General features: G+C 47.7%; 1 protein-coding gene across 5 annotated transcripts in view; it reads right to left on the bottom strand.

The window, feature by feature from the left end:
* Arhgap22 (Rho GTPase activating protein 22) overlaps positions 1-20,029 on the bottom strand; it is a 152,908-nt gene that overhangs the window by 63,763 nt on the left and 69,116 nt on the right. For all 5 annotated transcript variants that reach the window (XR_005975425.1, XM_041662614.1, XM_041662617.1 and 2 more), the window contains one exon: positions 8,467-8,554. Coding sequence is in view for 4 of the 5 variants with exons in the window: in XM_041662614.1 (XP_041518548.1) it covers positions 8,467-8,554 (88 nt within the window). In the remaining variant the exon portion in view is untranslated. The remainder of the gene's footprint in view (positions 1-8,466; positions 8,555-20,029) is intronic.

Below are 20,029 nucleotides of genomic sequence, written 5' to 3'. Positions count from 1 at the left end.
ACATACTGTCCTGCTTCCGGCCTTCTCTTTATGAGGGTCTTTTTGAGAGTCTAGCCTCTACCAGAAGGCACCCTGGGCTCCTCCTCCTCAGGTCCGAGCTCCCCAGCAAGGCTTCTTTAGATTTATAGTTGCCAGCACCTTAGTGTGGCTGGTCCAAGGAAGCAATCAAAATATTATTTAAATTAATTTGCTTACATTTCTATAAAAATAGCTGACGTTCAATTCAGTCATTAAAAATCTCCAAGTATGTTTGGAGTGACTTAGACATGTGTGTGCTAATCGAATCACATATCTATCTATGACATCCAAATCTGGAGCAAGTACTTCTGATGAAAATTATTGTTTAAATCAACGAGAGTGTTTAGCCCTAAATGAGACATCTATATCACTCTCTCCGAGGCTCAGGGGACAACAGGGAAGAGGGGAGAGAAAGACCATAATAGCAGAGGCTGGGAAGAACACCAACTGGGTACACCGTGAGTCATTTATGGACTCACCGCTGCTATGGTCTCCTGCACAGACTGGACCTGACACATGCCATCATGGGGGTCCCAGGCCCTCCCCAAGGCATTGGTAGTTATTGCTTGCTGGAGGAGGGGTGGTCATTTTCTTCACTGGTGTAGCCACTGTCTCATGTCGCCCATGTCTCAGTGAACAGCTCCCCGCCCCCACCCCCAGTTAAACTCAGTGGGTTACACACAGAAAACAGATAAGAAAGCAAAAGGGGACTCATAGGCAAGAAGAAGGGTTTCAGAGGGAGAAGAGGGGCTTGTTGAGAGAGAGGAACGGGGAATAATGAAAACTATTAAAATTAACTATAACAGCATAGGAAACTTTTGAAGAACAAAAATATATAAAAAGGAAAGAAAAACAGAAATGTTAGTGTCGAAATTGAGAAGTGCCCAAAATGAAAACCACTCACTAAATTTAGAAAGAAAATTAAAATACTTCAGTGGGGTCTAGAGGGATGACAGATGACGAGCTGGCAGGCCCTTGGCTCTGGGTTCAACCCCCAGGCTCTGAGACCCTCCCCAGCATTTTACCAAAGTTGAAGTAGCAATGTTTAGGACCTCACAGGCTGGATAAAAATGTTATTCAAGTTCTTTCACCTGATATCATCAGTTTCTTCTTTTGGTGATGATGGCTACTAGCAAGCAAGTCAGCGACAACCACAACTAGCTGTTGAGTGTTGGTCTAGATAAGTGTTTTTCAGCCTGTGGGTTGCAACCCTCTGGGGTTGAACAACCCATCCACAGGGATCACCCAAGACCATCGGAAAACACAGATATTTACATTATGATTGATTGATTGATTTTATTATTATTTTTTCCAAGACAGGGTTTCTCTGTGTAACAGTCCTGGCTGTCCTGGAACTCGCTCTGGAGACCAGGCTGGCCTTGAACTCTCAGAGATCCCCCTGCCTCTGTCTCCTGAGTGCTGGGATTAAAGGTGTGAGCCGCCACCACCTAGTCTACATTACAATTTATAAAGTAGCAAAATTACAGTTATGAAGTAGCAACGAAAATAATTTTACGGTTGGGAGGTCACTACAACACGAGGAATTGTAATATTAAAGGGTCGCAGCATTAGGAAAGCTGGGAACCACCGCCCTAGAACACAAATTGAGCCAAAGGAGTCAGCTGCAGGCTCCACCACTTCAGGCACTGCCACTTCCGGCACGTTTCCCCAGTGGACACCAGTGGGAGTCTCCTCCATCAGGTCCCGTGGGTAGCTGAGATGCTTGCATCTCAGACAGCAAGGAGGAGGCCAGACAGAGAGGCAGCAAACTGTAAGCATCCACTCTAGAATTTGCTGATTCTTCATACTCGCTGGTGGGAGTTTCTAATTTCAGTTTTAGAAATGACCCAGCTTCTGGTGCTCTGCAGCCAAACTCCGTGGGACTGCACAGAGTCAAGCTGCGATGCAGGCTGGCTGGTACCAGGTGCGGAGATAGGAGCATATCAGCACCCCCCCCCACCCCCCACCCCCCACCCCCCAACCTGCTGCAGCCATCCAGGCTGTTCCTGGCTTGTCAGAAACACTGTATCTCTCTTACAGAGTAATCCCCACGCTGGCTCCCTTTCAAGGTCAGGTCTTAGAGACAGTGGATTCCAACCCTCCTGTCTGTTCCAAACTGCAGACTGCATCAGGACAGGCAGCTGTAAACTCCAGACTGGAAGGCAACTCCGCAGCATTCAACCTCCCCTGAATAGGGCAGCCACCTCCATGACCCCAATACAGCTCCTGAAACAATCCCCCCCCCCCCTCCGCGAAACAGCCCTGCTGCCTGGTCCTTCCTTACAGCTCATGGTGCCCCGTTGATTCTGTGTGGTCCGGGGGGTCCTTTCTTGTCAATTCTCCCTTTGCAGGCCTTACCTAGAGCTAGCTTCCGGGACCTGCCCCAGGATCCCTAGGAAGCACGCTGAGCAATGGAGACTTAGCCCAGTCACTTGGCTGTAACCCCAGGGTTCTGGTCTACCTCCTTTCAACCCACAGCCCTCCCTGCGGAAGCGGCAGGTGAACAGGGGTTAGCGAGCAGCTACAGGGCTTTACTGACTATTTTATTCACGAGCATCACATGGAGATTGGTCTGCCCAGTGGCTGTCAAGCCAAGCCTCTCGCTCAGCCCTTTCTTGTGGGTTTAGAGGGAGGCCTAAACTGGGCTTAGGGCCAGACACGGGGGATTCCAAGAAGTCCTCATAGGATCAAGTATGAAGGGATGGGCAGTACAGCGTTTACCAGGATATTGTTGATGTGAGAGAAAAATCTAGACAGAAGATACAGAGCCCTGAAGTGCAGCCTCTGTAAGGGGGACCTAACTCTTTCAGGTCTCAGAGAGCAGATCAGAGGCCGGGCTCTGGCCCAGAGCTAGCTCAAGGTGTAGTTCCCTTCTGCTCTCTGGGTCTGGGGTTCTAGCAAATTAGGCTTGCTGGCGTGGAGGTTCCTGAACACACCTGTGGAGTGTTTAGCACCGACGAGATCAGATGGCAGTGCTGGGCCTCCAGATAAAGAATGGACATAATAAATGTTTACCTCTCTGACACCCAGATCCCGCTCTACAACCCCAGAAACCCAACAACGAGCATTTATTAATCAGGAAGAAGTCCTGCTAATTCTGCTTCTGGGCTCTACCCTCCCAGGTCAGTACTGGGAGAGGTGAAGGCCCCCCTTTTCTGCCCAGAAAAGGACTAGGGTTTTTGGACCTTGGTGGCCATCTGCTAGTCTCACCTGCTGTCACTCCCCTTACTTGCTTGACTGCAGTGCATCTGTCTGGGTCAGGACCTTGGGGCCTGCCCTGCTAACTTCCTGTCAGCTAACTTCCGTTGTGGCATTGATGGTCTGTTATCTTGGGATACCTCATCTTCCTGGGGCATGGCCAAGAGATGGGTAACTACTGTCTTTGCTTCTCCACCACAGATTCCACCGGGAGAAGGGTACAACTTGGGTATCAGTGCCCTCTGAGGCAAGGGGCCCGAGGAAGCGTTCTGCTTCTAGTGTGGTAAAGGAAAAGGTCAGGGTGACCAGGGAACAAGCCACCTACCTCTTCCATAATCACAAATGGACCACAGCTGTAATTACCCCATTACCAGTTAGTTCTTCCTCGGTCCTCTCTCGAAGATTCTCGGTCTCTCGGTCATCACACTAGGGCTACCTACCCACCTCTGCTCAGGGCCAGCTCAGCAGCCAGACGTTCCCCTGCTGAGGTTTGAGCGTCACCACAGGGGACCGGTTTCTAATCTGGCAGTGAGCTTGACCCCTGTGGGTTTCAATACTTGTTTCACTTTCCATTATCCACTCACTGAGCACTTTGGAATAAAGAGGTAGATGGGTGTAGGGGCGGGAACGTCCTTATCATATTCTGTATTTTAAAACACCATTATTCATGTCTGTGTATGGGCACATGCGCACATTCCACGGCGGTCAAGCGGAAGTCAAAGGACAACTTTCAGAAGTTGGTCCTTTTTTCCCATCGTGCAGAAGTTTACCTTGGATCAAACACTGGTCCTGTTATCACACTCTTTGTGCTGCTGTGGGAGTGAGAATGTGACCCCGGGACTCTTAGGTAACTCTCTAGCAGCATGGCAGATCTACCAGCTCTCGTAAAACCAGCCTTGTCATGGTGCCCAGCACAGGTGAACTACACTTCACAGAATCCCTTGCACTGATGTGAGGTCATGTGACTTCCTTCTGGCCAGCCAGCTGGGAAAAAATACAGCCATTTCTAGGGTAGAACCAGTGCCTCTCTGAGGAGTGGTGCCTAGTTTGGAGACAACTTTGATGCTGGGACAAAACCATAAGGCAGGAGGATGCGTGGGGACCAACTGACTGCCAGTCAGAAGCATTCATTGTTGAACACCCCACATCACATATACACTCCCACAACACACAAAAGCTACTTAATGGGCAATCCAAAGAAGACACAAAGTGCTGGAAACCTTGCTTTTCAGTCGAATTCAGTAACCGGTCACCCGCAAGTTCTGTATACTGAGTAGGGAGACTGGGAGCCATGAACCACAGTTGGACAAGAAAAGTCCTGCTGACACTCATGCCCCCAGTACTGTCCTCCTATGCTTTGCTCAGTGGCTGCATCCGTGGTTCTCAGGCTCTTTGTCACCGGAGGTGAAGCCCAGAGGAAGGGGCTCCTTGGAGAAGTCAGCAGCACAGTGATTTTAGCATTGGCAGGTTTCTCCACTAGATGGCGCTGACAGCATTGTTTTTTTTCCCCCCCTCATTTAATTTTGTTACACACTTGTCACTTTCTATAGGGTTGAAGGCCACAACAGGATCTATGAATTAAACTTAAGCAGATGATGCAATGCATAATCTTGTTAAGAATGATCACATTTCCCAGGGCTCTTAATTTTTCCTTCTTAGAGGGTGAGGGTCCCCCGTGGAAGAATGAGGAACAGTTTCAGGGTCCTTTCTCCCCCGTCCTGCCATTGGTTCCAGAGGCACTGAACCAGGCTTCTCTATTAGGCGTCTTTTTGTTCTTTTCAGTTTTCTGTGCCCGAGACCCGTCATGCAGGCACCCTAGAATGGTTGGCAAGCCCTGCCTGTAGAGACCACTGCTGTGGAAAATTATTTTAAGGTGTGTGACTTTTGTTTACGCTGCATTTGCTTAACTCTGTGAAGCTGTGATTCTTTGCCTGTCTGAAACACCTGATGGTCTAATCAAAAGCTGACCGGCCAAGAGCAGGGGGAAGGATAGGCGGGGCTGGCAGGCAGGGAGTATAAACAGAAGGATAGGCGGGGCTGGCAGGCAGGGAGTATAAACAGAAGGAGATATCTGGGAGGAAAAAGAGGAGGAGGACAGCAGGGGCCAGCCACTCAGCTACACAGCAAGCCATGGAGACAGGAGTAAAGTCAGGTATACAGAAACAGAGAAAGATAAAAGCCCAGAGGCAAAAAAGTAGAAGGGATAATTTAGAATAAGACAAGCTGGCCAGAAACAAGCCAACCTAAAGCCGGGCATTCATAACTAAGAATAAGCCTCGATGTGTGAGTTATTTGGGAGCTGGCTGGTGCCCCCCAAAAACAAAGAGAATAAAACATTACATAATGGACAACCCCTGTCCTATCCAGTCTTTTGTTCATCCACTTCAATGCTGGGAGACACCAAAGTGGACCCTAGCAGCCACACTTCCTGTCTCTAACTTCCTGCTCAGGTAACTGGCCTCCACCTAGTAAGTACACTATTTACCTTGTCTTCAGCTCAGGATGGCAATTCCCTCTGATTCTTTCAGGGCAGAGGTTGTGCCCTGGCCTCTCCAGGGGACCTGGAGGCCAGCTCAAGATCAGGGACATACCAAGGTCTATTGAGCCTTGAGTGAAAAGGCTCATTGAGCTCCTGGTTGCTGTTGTGATTTAAGGTGGGGTTACTCATTCCCCCTTCTTTTACTCTTTCCTTTCTTGTCCATGCTGCCCTCAAAACTAATTCTTAGCTGAGATTACAGTACTTACTGTCATTCTGGGCCCTATCCGTCTTACTATCATAATTATTCCTTTTCTATCCACAGTAAGCCCAGTCCTCTGTTGGGAACTTGGTCACATAGAGCTTAGCCTAGGGCAGGCTGACCTAGGAGGTCCAGGTTCCCCTTGGGCCAGCTGTGTGACCTCAGGGAGGTTCACCTAGCATCTCTGGGCTGCCACATTTTCATGGGTGATAAAGGGAGTAGAGTATTTCCAGCTGTTGTCAGAACGTCCTGAGACCCTTGGGATCAAGTTGGTAGATTTTCAGAACCCCTGGAAAGAGGTTGGAGGAGGTGAGCTACCCCAGGGCCCCTCCCAGCACTAGTGCTGAATTCTCTCTGCACACGGTTGTGCAGCCCTCGGAGCCGGAGTGGTCCCTTACCCACCTCTTCTGCCTCTCCCGAGTGGCCTTAGCACCTCCCTGCTTCTACCTGGGGTCTCCGGAGGGGCTGTGTGACAGAGGCTGTGGAGCAGCTATGGGCAGTTCTGGGAGTCACGTGAGTCTGTGCTCAGCCAGTCAGCTTCTGTACTGGGAAAAGGGGGTCCTTGAGCTTTCCCTCCTGAGACCAAGCCCCCAAACCTGTGTGTGAGAAGATCTCTTGAACATCAAGCTCCTGCTCCTCAGAACCATGATCTAAACGGATTTTTATTAGCTAAAATGTGTGTGTGTGTGTGTGTGTGTGTGTGTGTGAACTCAGGCATGAACATGCCATGACATGCATGCATATGCGTGGAGGTCAGAGCACACCTCTTCAGAGTCAATTCTCTCCTGTAACCTTGTGAGATCTCAAGGTGGCCCTCAGGTCACCAGGCCTGCCCACAAGCCCTTCTATCCACTGAGGCATCTTGACAACTCATTTTTCGTCTTTATAAATCTCCCAATCTGTGGGTACAGCAACAGAGAACAGAGTCAGGTACCCCTTCAGTGCTACTACTATGTGCCATTTTGGCGCACGCTGCTGTTCTCTCCCATCTCCCCTAAACAAGCCCACTGTCACAGAGGGGCTTTTTGAGTATTGTGAAAGGCAGAACAATGGCTCACATAAATGTCCACTCCCAAGTTGGGCGGTGGTGGTACATCCGTTTAATCCCAGCACTCAGGAAGCAGAAACAGAGAAACAGGTGGATCCTGAGTTCAAGGCCAGCCTGGTCTACAGAGTGGGTTCCAGGAGGCTGTTACAAAAAGAAACCCTGTCTCAAAAAAACCAAAAATTGAAAAAAAATCATGTGCCACAACTCCAGCTGAGAAGTATATATTTCTGTTTTCACTTTACCTATTTTCCCAGAATCCCCAGGATAGTGGCCTGCAGATTTCTCAGCCTGGGCTCATCTTACCCCTTGGTAGAAAGCAAGAGCCAGGTCATTTCCTCATGGTGTCTGGGGGTGTCTACTACACCTCTCTGACTGTAAATTTACCACCTCACAATCCCCCCATGGAGTTTCCCAAACACTTAGGGCTTCCCAGGAGTCTTGTTCACATCCTCACCCCTGCAAACACTCTTGCGATCAAGAGTGTCTCTTTCTTCAAGTATCTGCAACTGTTCTCAAAGCCCTCTGTCCACAAACATTTCAGTCCGTACATGAGACAAGCCCAAAATGCCAGGATTAAGCCCAAAGGGCGTCTCTTTCAATGGCTGGCTGGTGGAAGTTGGTGGGAATGCCTCCAGCCACCCATTACCCAGCAACGTCCCTTCGAGGCTCAACCTGCCCCAGCGAGACAGAGTTGGTGTCCGTACATCAGTGCGTTGTCTAGCACCTCCTGGTCCTTCCTGTGTCCTTCCTCATGCTTTGGGGAACAACCTCTAGAAAACACTGCCCAGATCCTGTCTCAGGTTCTGATTCTGGTGGAGGTCAAGGGAAATGGGCCCTATTATGACAGCGGGTCACCTGACAGACCGTACGTAGCTCAGTAAGGACCACACTGAACAACCTGGAATTGCAAAAACCTGTTCTGTCACTGCTAACAGGACAATGGGTCTGTGGGGACCCTCCTACGGTCCTATAATTCGGCTTTGAGATGCATAATAAGCCTATGGTGGTCTTCTGAATCGGTTAACAATGGACTGTGATCCGATTTCCAAGTATGTTTACATCTTCACCCTAAGGCAGTTCTCAACCTGTGGGTTGTGACCCCTTCGGGAGTCACATATCAGATAGTCTGCATATCAGATATTTACATTACAATTCATAAAAGTAGCAAGATTACAGTTATGAAGGAGTAACAAAAATAATTCTATGGCTGGGCGTCACCACGGCACAAGGAACTGTATCAAAGGCTCATTTTCTCTTATCCAAGAACTAATTATCCAAACAACAGATTGGCTTTTCTTATTTCTTCCCCTAGATTTTCTAGCTTTTGGCTCAAGTTTCTGCCTTAGCTTGGGTACTTTTTCTTGCAGTCTTCCTGCAAGAATTAGGATTGTGGGGCAGGAGCACAGTCATGCCCCCATGGGGCCACCAGGACCCCTTCAGCACACAACAGCCCCCTGGGCCTACCTGGAGTGATCTCAAACAGGTGTCTCCCCGGATCCTCAGGGTCTGGAAGAAGTTCGGTCACTTGTGTCCCTTGTAGAGAAATAAATCCCTGAAATGGAGACAAACACAAACAGGAAAGCTGAGAAGGCTGGGAAAGTGGGAAAGGGCTCTTCAGAGTGGAGTGGTGCCAGGACGGGGTTCAGTCCTCCTCCTGGCAAGGCAGGTTGGGTACCAGGAAGAAATGTGTGCTCCTTTTCTGAGGCAGGGGACCAGGCACCAAGGACACCCTCACCCACAATCTGAGCACACAGTTGGAGGGTGGGAGGCGCTTTCCAGTGCAAGACAAGGCAAAGCAACGCTGAGGCCAAGAGGACAACCGGACTCTTCTCCATCCCTCACCTCCCCCTTCCAAAGGCTCACGGTGGTCTGCTGAACCAATAGGAGCGAATGTGTGGAGAGAGAGGGGGGGGGGGGGGGGGAGGAAGGCTTGAGCTCCAGAGCTCTGGAGATGACATTGGCAATAGACAGCATCACACAGCTGTGTGAATACAATCTGCCATGGCCAGGTAGGATGTGATTTCATTCATTCCTCTTGGTTTTATTTATGCTTTCAATTTATTATTGTTGTTATTGTTATTATTATTTTAGTTTTTTTGAGACAGGTTTTTCTGTGTATCCCTGACTGTCCTGGAAGTCACTCTGTAGACCAGGTTGGCCTCAAACTCAAGAGATCAACCTGCCTTTGACTCTGGAGTGCTGGGATTAAAGGCATGTGTTACCATGTCCAGTTCAATTAATTATTAAGAGATTTCTATTGCAGTGCTGGGAATCGAACCCAGGACCTCTCATATTCTAGGCACATGCTCTCTCATCGAGCTGCATTTTCAGCCTGAGGTTTTACTTCTACAGAATAGGAGTCAACAACATGTACAAAGTCACCAGCCTAGACAGTGCCATCCCTCTGTCATAGGCGAGCACAGTTGTCCCTTGGAATCCACAGTGTATTGGTTCTCCACGTTCAAATCCTAGCTCAGCTGTAGATAAGCTGTGTCATTTCTCTGTACCTCACTTTCTTTATCTGGGCATCGGAACTCACACTAGCTCCTTGTAGGGCTGTTCTGACCATGCATGAATTAATACTGGACATGTCCTTAGCGTGGGTCCTGGCACACAGTAAGAACAGCTGTGTGTGTGATTTGTTACCATGTAACCCTGGCGGACGTGGAACTCACTATTTAGACTAGGTTAACCTTGAATTCATAGAGGCCCATCTGCCTCTGCCTCTTGAGTGCCACAGTTCAAGGTGTGCACCATGCCGCTGGGCTAAGAACTGTGTGTAACTAAATAAATCTCTTTATTATGGTTCCACATCATCCAGGAGTCTGCATTTGACTAGTTGAAAAGGTCAGGGTCTGCTTCACCACTTCCCAGCCCCACTCCTCTGCCTGCCAGCAGACATTCTCCTCCTGGGCCAGTAACACTGTAGTCCTCACAACGTCCCCACCTTAGTTCTGTTGCGCAGATAAGGAAGCCGGGGGTGGGGTGGGGGGACAGAAAGTGAAGCATTAGCCTGCAGCTGACTCGGGCCTTTTCTGGCAGACCCTAACCACAGCAGGATAACGGGAGCTTTATGTCTGCTGGCATCTGTGCTTCAGAGATGTATGGAAATGCCTCTTGTCATATAAGCAACCTCCAGGCAGGATGGAATCTGCACCCACAGATGCTTGCTCCAGGGAAATTATAGCAATAAGCCAGGGACCCAGCTGGTAATTGCTGTAACTGAATTACTGGTTGTGTTCTTGCTAGGGAACCTGGAACTACAGGGAATAAATTAGGACAGCAGCCCCAGGACGTGGGAACACGCTCATTAGAGGGCGTGCACGAGACTCATCACTGAGTCCCGGCACTTGCTGCTTTCGTTTAACTGACGGAAGCTTTGCTGCATGTTTTCCCTCTGCCTCAACGACTGTCGTCCACACAATAGGGGTAAAACATCCATCTTCACTGACATGACTTTCTACGAGGCGAAAGGGAAAAGGCAGAAATAGCTGCTGTTGTGGGAACTGGTGCTCTGTTCCTGGCTCTTAAACCCACATGATTGAATTTGATCTAGAAGTCCTGCGGGGCAGGTTCCGATATTGCCGTCTCCTTGCATCAAAGGATAGAGGTGGGGGAGGCAAAGTGCAGGCTCCTGATGTCTCTGCGGCTAGCGAGGGTCAGCGGGGATATGACGTTCCACCTGCCCACCCTGCTCTCCACTTTTGTGACAGTAGCTTCCCACCAGCTCAGCTTGCTTCTAAGAAGTCACTGTGGGAATCCCTGTGTGACCCCATCACTGCAAGAAACCTTGATACTAACCTGGGGATTCGCCCAACACTGAACCCCCAACCTTCTCAAAAGTCGGAAGCAAAGCTTTGATCTGAGGGTATTGGGATTAGGTGGGACAGGGTGTGGTCCCAAGAAGCCTGCTCTTCTGATTGGGTAATGTGATGGGTGTTAACTCCAGATTGCATAGTGTGGTGTGTGTTAGCTCCTGATAGGGTAGTGTGATGTGTGTTAGCTCCTGATTGGGTAGTGTGATGTGTGTTAGCTCCTGATAGGGTAGTGTGATGTGTGTTAGCTCCTGATTGGGTAGTGTGATGTGTGTTACACTGTAGTGAAAGTACTTGTTAGGAGTCTACCAAACTTCCATACAAACCTGAGCTTGCCATACAAGCAACCCCAGAGCTTGTTGGAACACAGAGGTCTGGGCTTCTGGGGTTCTCCAGTAAGAAAAACAAAGCCATCAGTTTACATGTTTGGCATCCTCTGTTGAACACAGGTCTCTTTCCTTCATGGCCAATTTCATGCTGTCACTGAGTGTGGAGTCGGGAAGAGAGTCACTATAGTGTTTGCCACAAGGCCATCACCTCGGAGGACAGGACACAGTCAGTGAAGCCAGGTGAGAAAAGATACAGATGGGAGCTGAATTCTTCCCTTTGCTTTTAACCGATTTAACTGTGGGCCTGGGGTGAATGAATTGATCATGGGGTCTGTCTGTTCAGGGGAGCACAGGACTCCACCCTGGACTTTCGAATTCCACAGTTCTGGAGAAAGCAGTCGAATGTGTATTTCTACCTAATTTTCTGATGTTGGTGGCCACAGGCATATGATTTGAGACCTGCTGGCCTACAGCAGTCAAAAGTTGGTGCTTTCCCTCCAAGTTTAGTCCTCACCTAAATTTGTTCCCTGTAGAACGGTAGCATTGACTCCATGGAGCCATCATGACACAGCGATTGCTTGTGATCTGCTCCAGCGATGGGGGCTGTGTTTGTAATCCTGAGCGCTGAACATGCAGGTCACGTGGCCAATGAGTAGCTGCTTCTAACTCTCAGACAAAGCCCCAACCAAACAAGTCCTGGGATTGTCTTGAGGGGAGTGTTCAAAATAAGCATTCACAGGGTCCTACTGGCTTTCTTTTAAGGGTGTGGGACCAGGCCCAGACCCTTTGATTCTGGAAGGGGCCAAGCTCATAGTCTGTGCTACAGTGGCACAGTCTGATGAAAGTCTATGGGCACACAGTGAGAGCACACAGCTCTAAGGCCCTTCCTCCTTTCCCCAGGACTGAACCCATGGGCACTGGCCATTGGTACATCTGCTCAGCCTGCCTGTCTGAGCTCATCCCCAGGAGTTACAGCTGGCTTCGCTCATCTCTAGCTCTGGCCTCCAGAGTTTATTGGTATAGATGACTCATGAACTAAGAACACAGCATTCTGTCTGTCTTCAACAAGGCCCCACAGCCAGGACTGTTGCTCTCTCCACCATAGCGCCTGCCCCAGCTCCCCCAGTTACCAAATTCTAGAAACTGCATTCAGAGAACAGAGCTCTGGGAAATGGGTAGGACAAGCCCAGCTGAGGGGCTTTTGGGAGGGAGTATATTTCAAAGACAGCAGCAAAATAAAACGCTTACTTAAAGATCCATCATCTACCCGGACAGTGATTGTGCACGCCTTTTATCCCAGAATTTGGGGGGCAGAGGCAGGCAGAGATCTGTTAGTTCAAGGTCAGCCGGGTCTACATAGTGAGTTCCAGGACAGTCAGGAATACACAGAAAGGCCCTGCCTTAAAGCAAACAAGCAATAAAAATCCATCATCTATGTGACATATTAAATGCAAACCTCAGAAGCTCCTTAGGCTGAAGAACAGCAATTCAGCGACGAGCTTCAGCCCATCCCATGTGCCTAAACCTCACATTGAGTAACTTGGGGTGCAGGAGTTGTCTGAATGCAGAAAGTACCCTGTACCAGCCTCTGTGCATGTTAGTTATCTCTTGCTATCCAATACACCTAAAACTCAGTAGCCTGAAACTTTGGTACTATTTTGTCAGACAGCTTCTGTAGGGCAGGAATTTGGAAGCAGAGTCGTTGGATAGTCTGCGGCTTTATAAGGAGACAGTTAAGTCCAGAAACCTGAAAGCTTGAAGAAGACCAGAGGTAGGTTTTCAAGTTGGCATACTCAAGGAAAGCTGTAAAACACACCCAGCCTCCCGAGGCACAAAGGGGTGTGTGAGTGACAGACCCAGCTGGGAGGATTATCCATAATTCAGCTCTCCAGAGGAAAACATACTTAGAGAGCTTGGAAACAGGAACCCGGAGAAAAGATAATTAAAAAAAAATTTGTTTATTTATTATGTATACAGTGTTCTGCCTCCGTGAATGCCTGCAGGCCAGAAGAAGGCACCAGAACTCATTCTACATGGCTGTGAGCCACCAATTGGTTGCTGGGAATTGAACTCAGGACCTCTGGGAGAGAAGCCAGTGCTCTTAACCTCTGAGCCATCTTTCCAGTTTCCAGAGAGAAAAGATAATTTTTAAAAATGGGTAGAAGGGCTGGGAATTAAACTGAGTTGACAGAATGCTTGCCTGGCGTGATCAAGGCCCTCGGTTTGACCCTCGAGGCTAAGTTAGCATCACTTCTTAACACTAACTGTGATGGTGCTTGCCTGTAATGACAGCCCTTTGGAGGTGAAGGCAAGAAGGTTAGAAAGTCAAGGTCACCCGCGACCCAGGCCAGCCTGGGTTACATAAGATCTGTCTTTAAACCACAAAGCACGTAAGGCAGCGTGTTAGCGAGATGTAGGTCGATTTCACAAGATCAGATTATGTAATCACCTTTACAGAAGGGGGAAGACTGAAAAATGTTTAGAGAAATGGTCAGAAACAAACCCTCAGATTCATGGACTCCAATAAGCCTCAAGTATAAGAAACAAACGGAACTGAAATCAAAAGGCTCAAAGACAATTATGAAAAGGAACCACTAACAGGAGCCAGTAGAAAATGACATTGTTTGTTCAGAGGGACAAGAAGGAGGATGACAGTAGACTTCTCACCAGAACAGTGCAAGTGAGAAGCCAGCCTAGCAATGTGTATTTCTGTACATGCGCAACTACAGTAAAGCAACAACAACAATGCAACCAACCTCACATTCTAAATATAGTGGAAATGACCTTCAAAAGTGTTGGTTAAATAAAACCCTTTAAAAATATACAAAGTCACAGGGATGGAGAGATGGCTCAGTGGTTAAGAGCACTGGCGGCTCTTCCACAGGACCCGGATTCAATTTCCAGCACCCATATGGCAGCTCACAACTCTCTGTAACTCCAGTTCCAGGGATCTGACACCTCATACATACAGGCAAAATACCAATACATATAAAATAAAAATAAATTTTAAAAGATATATAAAGACTGAAAGAAACAGAGACAATCAGTTGGCAGGAAAATAGTATTTGATAAAAATGAGAAAGGTACCCAGTCTCTAGACATTTTTTTTCGGTTGTTTGAGACAAGGTTTCTCTGTGTAGCCCTGGCTGTCCAGAAACTTGCTCTGTAGACCAGGCTGGCCTTGAACTCACAGAGACCCACCTGACTCTGCCTCCCAAGTGCTGGGATTAAAGGCATGTGCCACCACTGCCTGTCTGTTATTATTTTATTTTTATACATGTATTTATTGTGTGGAGAGCTCAGAGGATAACTTGTTGATTTGGCTCTCTGCTTCCAGAAAATTTACTGATCTAATAAAGACTCATGGGAAAGGTGCAGGAAACACAGCATACAGAATCAGTTACTTTTCTACAAACAAGTAATAAACTTGCTGAGAAATTAAAATAAAACCATACCATTCAGCCATAGCTTAAAAATGTAAATACAAGAGCCAAGCAGTGGTAGCACATCCCTTTAATCCCAACACTTGGGAGGCAAAGGTTGGCCTGGTCTAGAGAGTGAGTTCTAGTACAGCCAAGGTTATTCAGAGAAACCATCTCCAAAAACCAAACAACCATAAAATAAATACAAATACACTGTGTTCATATATGAGCTCCTCAAATAAAAATGACAAATACCTAGGAGTAAACCTAGCCAAGAGACTAAAGGCCTCCACAATGAAATGTTAAGATAATGGTAATGTGGCTAGAGAGGTGGTTTGTTTGGCAAAGCGCTTGCTGTGCATGTTTGAACCCATTTAGAAAAACCAAGCATGGTAATGCATGCCTGCAATCCCAGCGCTGGGGCAGTAGACACAGGAAGAGCCCTGGGGCTTGATGGTCCGCCATTTTATCTGAATTGCCAAGCTCAGGTTTAGGGAGAGACCACGTGTCAAAAAGCAAGGTGATAGCAATTGAGGGAGACCTCACTGTCAACCTCTGCACACACATGTAGGTGGAAAGTGACAGAGGAGGACACCCCTTTAGCCTCCAAGTGGAGTCTGTGTTAACACACACACACTGCAGCATTAATATATCCGCAGCTCTCCTGACCCTCTTCATGGGACAGAACATGTTCATTCATTTAGGTGATTATCACAGATACATTTTTTTTTTTGATTTTCGAGACAGGGTTTCTCCGTAGCTTTTTGGTTCCTGTCCTGAAACTAGCTCTTGTAGACCAGGCTGGCCTCGAACTCACAGAGATCCGCCTGCCTCTGCCTCCCGAGTGCTGGGATTAAAGGCGTGCGCCACCATCGCCTGGCTCACAGATACATTTTGCGGGGAGCCATCTGTTTGGACCACTGGTCTGTGACTCAACTTCAGGTATGTATTGTATAAAATCTAACGGTAGCTCAAGTACTTTCCTTTTTTCCTTTTCTTGTGACACTGGGCCTTAAACCCAGGGCCTCTGGCACCAGAATGCTGTGCAAGTATTCAACTACCCAGCCACACCCATACTCCCCGCAAACCAAGTAGCTTTGATTAAAGTCTGGTGTATAAATTGAAAAACACAGTAATGCGATTTCAAAGGCAGCATGAAGAATGTAAAATACCCCAATAATTTTATATGCTATCACAATGAAATAAAAGCATTTTGATATGTTGGCATAAATAAACCAAAACTAAAAGGCAACTCAACAGAAATATAGGCTAAAGATGGCTCACAACCATCTGTAATGAGATCTGGTACTGCCCTTCTGGCCTGTAGGCACACATGCAGACAGAACACTGTCTACATAATAAATAAATAAATCTTAAAAAGAAATCCATAGCATAGTAACCAAGGTTTGAGTGTTGAGTCTCCCCCAAATTTCTATGTCGGAATATCTCAAATATCAAAACTAAGAAGTGCGGGCCTCTGGGAAGTGATTAAAAGTGTGGAGCCCTCCAGAGTGGGATCAGTGACTTTAGGAAAGGCGCGTGAGGGCCCCCACAGATACAATGTGAACGGATGCTCACACTGTAGGATTTGCAAAACATAGATATATCCTCCAGTACATACTAAACTGTCTCAAGACTCCTTATAAAACCCAGCACAGCGAAGATGCTAGGTAAACAGTTGACATAATACTGTTTGGAGAAAAGAAAACAAAGAAAAAAAGGCTCCACATGTTCATACAGGCATAGAGACTTGTCTGCTCCAATGTTGTTAGTCTGCAGTCAGGCAAACACGCACAGTCTTCAAATATGGAGGCCAACTGTGTTCAGGGAGGGCACAGAATTCCTACACGTTGAGGGGGGGGAACGGTGAGGCCCTTTTCGCGTTCTACCCTGTAATGTTTGCGCCCAGATAAGAACATTAAAATAATATTAAAGTTCAAAAAAAGGCAGTTAGATAATTGAAGGGCTGCTCAGGCCTGAGGAATGGGCTGTTGGCATGTGTCTCCTCCCATCACCCATCACCCATTCCCCGCACATCCCCCTTCATGTCAGGATCAGGCCAGCCTGCTCAACCCTTCTGCAGTCAGAATGTCCATCCGTCACTCCCATACAGAGACTGATAGCCTCGTCATCTGCGAGCATTTAGTGGGGCAGGCCTCTCAACTCCCCTCAGACTAAAATCCTTCGGCCAGAGTGTGCACAGCGGCAGAGCTCTGCTTGCCTGTCTCTAGTCAAATGTCACACCCAGGACCTAACTCGTGAAAGACAGACAAATGTCACATCTGTGATGGGACTCACATGGAAACCCCCAAGGTTTTATCCTTAGAGAGGTCAGGTCTCAGTCCTGGCCCACTGTTTACTGATATTAGGTACTGGGGCTAAGTTTGCTTTCCCTAGTGTTTCCCTCTCTGTGGAATGTTGGAGAGGCATTTTCCTCTAGTTGCCTCTGATGGGATGGGGTACTCAGAGGACCTGGGTTGGAGTCGGGCTACGTAGGTACCCAGGACCTCTCAAAAAAAAAAAAAAAAAGACAGTATTGAACAATTTTATCATTGTGGCTTGGAGGTCACACTGGGCCTTCAGGGGATGCCTGTATCACCCAGAGTCTTAGTTTCCTCCTCAGTAATGTGGGGCTATATGAGGATTTCCTGAGCCAACTCTTGGGCGTCTCCAGGCCCAGCACCTGGAGAGAGGACTGTTGTGATTAGTGAGAGCTACGCGGTCAAGTCTGCTTACGATTGAATGTTGTAGGATGCAGAATATATGCACACACACGAATGCTTAAGAACCATCACAGGAGAGATGTGGAGATGGCCCAGCAGCTAAGAGCCCTGGCTGCTCTCCCAAAGGATGAAGGTTTGACTCCTAGCACCCATACTGGTGTCTCACAACTATCTATGACCCCAGTTCCAGGGAGTTTCCAACCAGCTCTTCAGGTCTCTGTCATCAATGCACACATGCACCACACAGACACCTATGCGGGCAAAACACCCCACACACATAACAAAAATAATTTGTAGAAAAAGTTCTGGTTTTTGTAATGTAGTAGCATTGGTCTTAAAAAGACGACTTCATGGGCTCAGGCCTGATTTTCTGACCTTTAGACCTGAAAATATTTCTGTGGGTCCCCCATTACCATACTTCATGTGTCATGAAATAAGGTAGGACACAGATTTGGGGAGTCTGAGGTGACAGGATAGGGTCCTTCTCTAGAGTTTATGATACTGTAGGGACTCCCTGCCGAGCCTGGGGTGTCTGCAGCTCCTCCACTTCCCTGGATCCTGGGTTTGCCCTAGTGTTGAAGCCTTTGTGATCCTAACTTAGCTAAACTTAGCAAAGGGAGGCTCTCTGGGAAGTCTTCATTTCTCACCGTGACTGTGTGAAGTCCCTGTAATGAAGGTGGAAGATAAGCTCCTCACAGGCGGAGTCTTGCAGAACTGCAGGCTGGTTTTTGAGAGCAATCGCTCAGGTTCCTTATCTGGGGTAATTCTGATGGAGCCTCAGATCCATCTTCAAAAGTTTCAGCCATCTGACACCTAGCCAGGAACCAGATCTCTCCGAACTCGACATAAATAATCCAAACATGAAGGAATCTCATTGCCAAGTGGGGAAGCAGCCTCCCTCCCTCCTTATCATCCAGGTCCATGGCCAGGAGCCATCACCCTCCACAAGACAGAGACCCGGGCAAAGGACAGAGACGAATGAGTGTTTCTCCCATCCCTGAGGAGAGGGGGCACTCCCTGAGGAGTGGGGGGCAAGTCAGTTGTCTGTCTTTGCTAAGACACTGTCTTGACAGTTCAGATTTCCCCTGGACTCCGGGTGTTCTCCCACCTGCGTACCAGAACCGGTCCAGGGAACACTGTATTCCACACGATGTCTTGGGGCTTCTTTGGTTTTATCCAGAAAAATCTTAGACCTAGGTTGGAGTGTTCCTTAGGATCAGGGTCCCAAGAACAGACTCTTCTGTGGGGTTCCCCATACCTTATAATTCCCCAGCTGATCATTTCCAGCCCAGTTCTGAACCCCTGGAAAATTCGGCTGAGAATAAAGGATGAGTCTAGGCATGAGACATGGGTAGAGAAGGCCCTCAGATCACAAATAACAGTTTCTCCAAAGTCCCCAGGAGGTGCCCTTCCCAAGGTGGGGAGGTCCTGGCTTGTTGTGCAATTAGTTATGTGACAGCTAAGAGGCTGAACTCTAAGCTAGACCCCTCAAATTGTGTGCCCTGATTCACCCCAAGGCACTCTGAAAAATTCCCTGCAGATAGGGGTATTCTATTGGCTGTGAATGAGCTGTACCAATGACCCCAACAGCACCCTGGGAGTTCCTCCTCCTTCCTTGGCCTATTGCCATGTTTGTGAGCTAAGATGCTGTTGCATGTTGGGAAGAGTCTGTATGGACCTATAGCCCTTTGGGGCAGCTTGAGTTAGAGTGCTGAGTTGGGTCCCAGGGTGCTATGTGGCTAGTGTTGTGGAATGCTAAACCAGGTATTGCCTAAACTCTCTAGTGTTTAGCCTGCCCAGCAGGAGGGGGAGAGGCAAAAGGGCATGCTATTTTGTAATAGGCTTGGAGAAGGGTCTAGAGCCATGAAATCTCTATCTATTATAGTTTTTGAGAGGTCTGAGGGTGGGAATACCCAGTGAGATGAGGTTAGTGGACCTGGAAGGCAGTGGTGTCCACTTCAACATCAAGCACCCTTTCAAACATGACCGTGACCTCTTTCTCTCTCTTCCTTCCCTGCTGGGTCAACCTGGGAGGCCACAGAGACAGCTGAAGCCTAAGCCTCAACCACAGCTGATGTTGCTCCATTAAAAGGTAAACTTTTGGTATGTTTATCAAGACGATCTCAGAGGACATCAGTGTTGGTTATTTTAACTAAAGAGATACTATTTTGAGAAAATAAATATTGATGTTGTCTTGAACTACTTACCCCCACACATGCACATACAAACGCGCATGCACACACGCGCATACACATACACACACACACACAAAATTTGAACAGTAGCACTATTAAATATTAATTTCCATATTGGTAAAGCTTCTTAAAAAAACAAAAATTCCTTCTTATTCCATTTCATTTTCTGCAGTTTCAGTTACATTTGGTCAATCATAGTCTGGAAGTACGAAGTGGAACATTCCAGAAATAAACATTTTAATATATATATATATGTATATATATATACACACACACAAAATTATAATACATATATACATAATTATACATACATACATACATACATATATATTTTTGTATTTTCTTTTGTTTTTCAAGTCAGGGTTTCTCTGTGTAGCCCTGGCTGTCCTGGAACTCACTATAGATAAGGCTGGCCTCAAACTGAAGAGATCTGCCTGCCTTGCCTCTGCCTTCCAAGTAAGTGCTGGGATTAAATTAAATAGCTGGATGAACTCTCAAGCTCCAGGCAGCGTGTGACTAGTGTCTTCTTCTAGCATAGCCATG

This window comes from Microtus oregoni, unplaced genomic scaffold, assembly GCF_018167655.1.
Source record: "Microtus oregoni isolate MIOR12 unplaced genomic scaffold, Mior012 000013F_ref0000133, whole genome shotgun sequence".
Classification (NCBI taxonomy): Eukaryota; Metazoa; Chordata; class Mammalia; order Rodentia; family Cricetidae; genus Microtus; species Microtus oregoni.
This window is presented reverse-complemented; position numbering and strand designations above follow the sequence as displayed.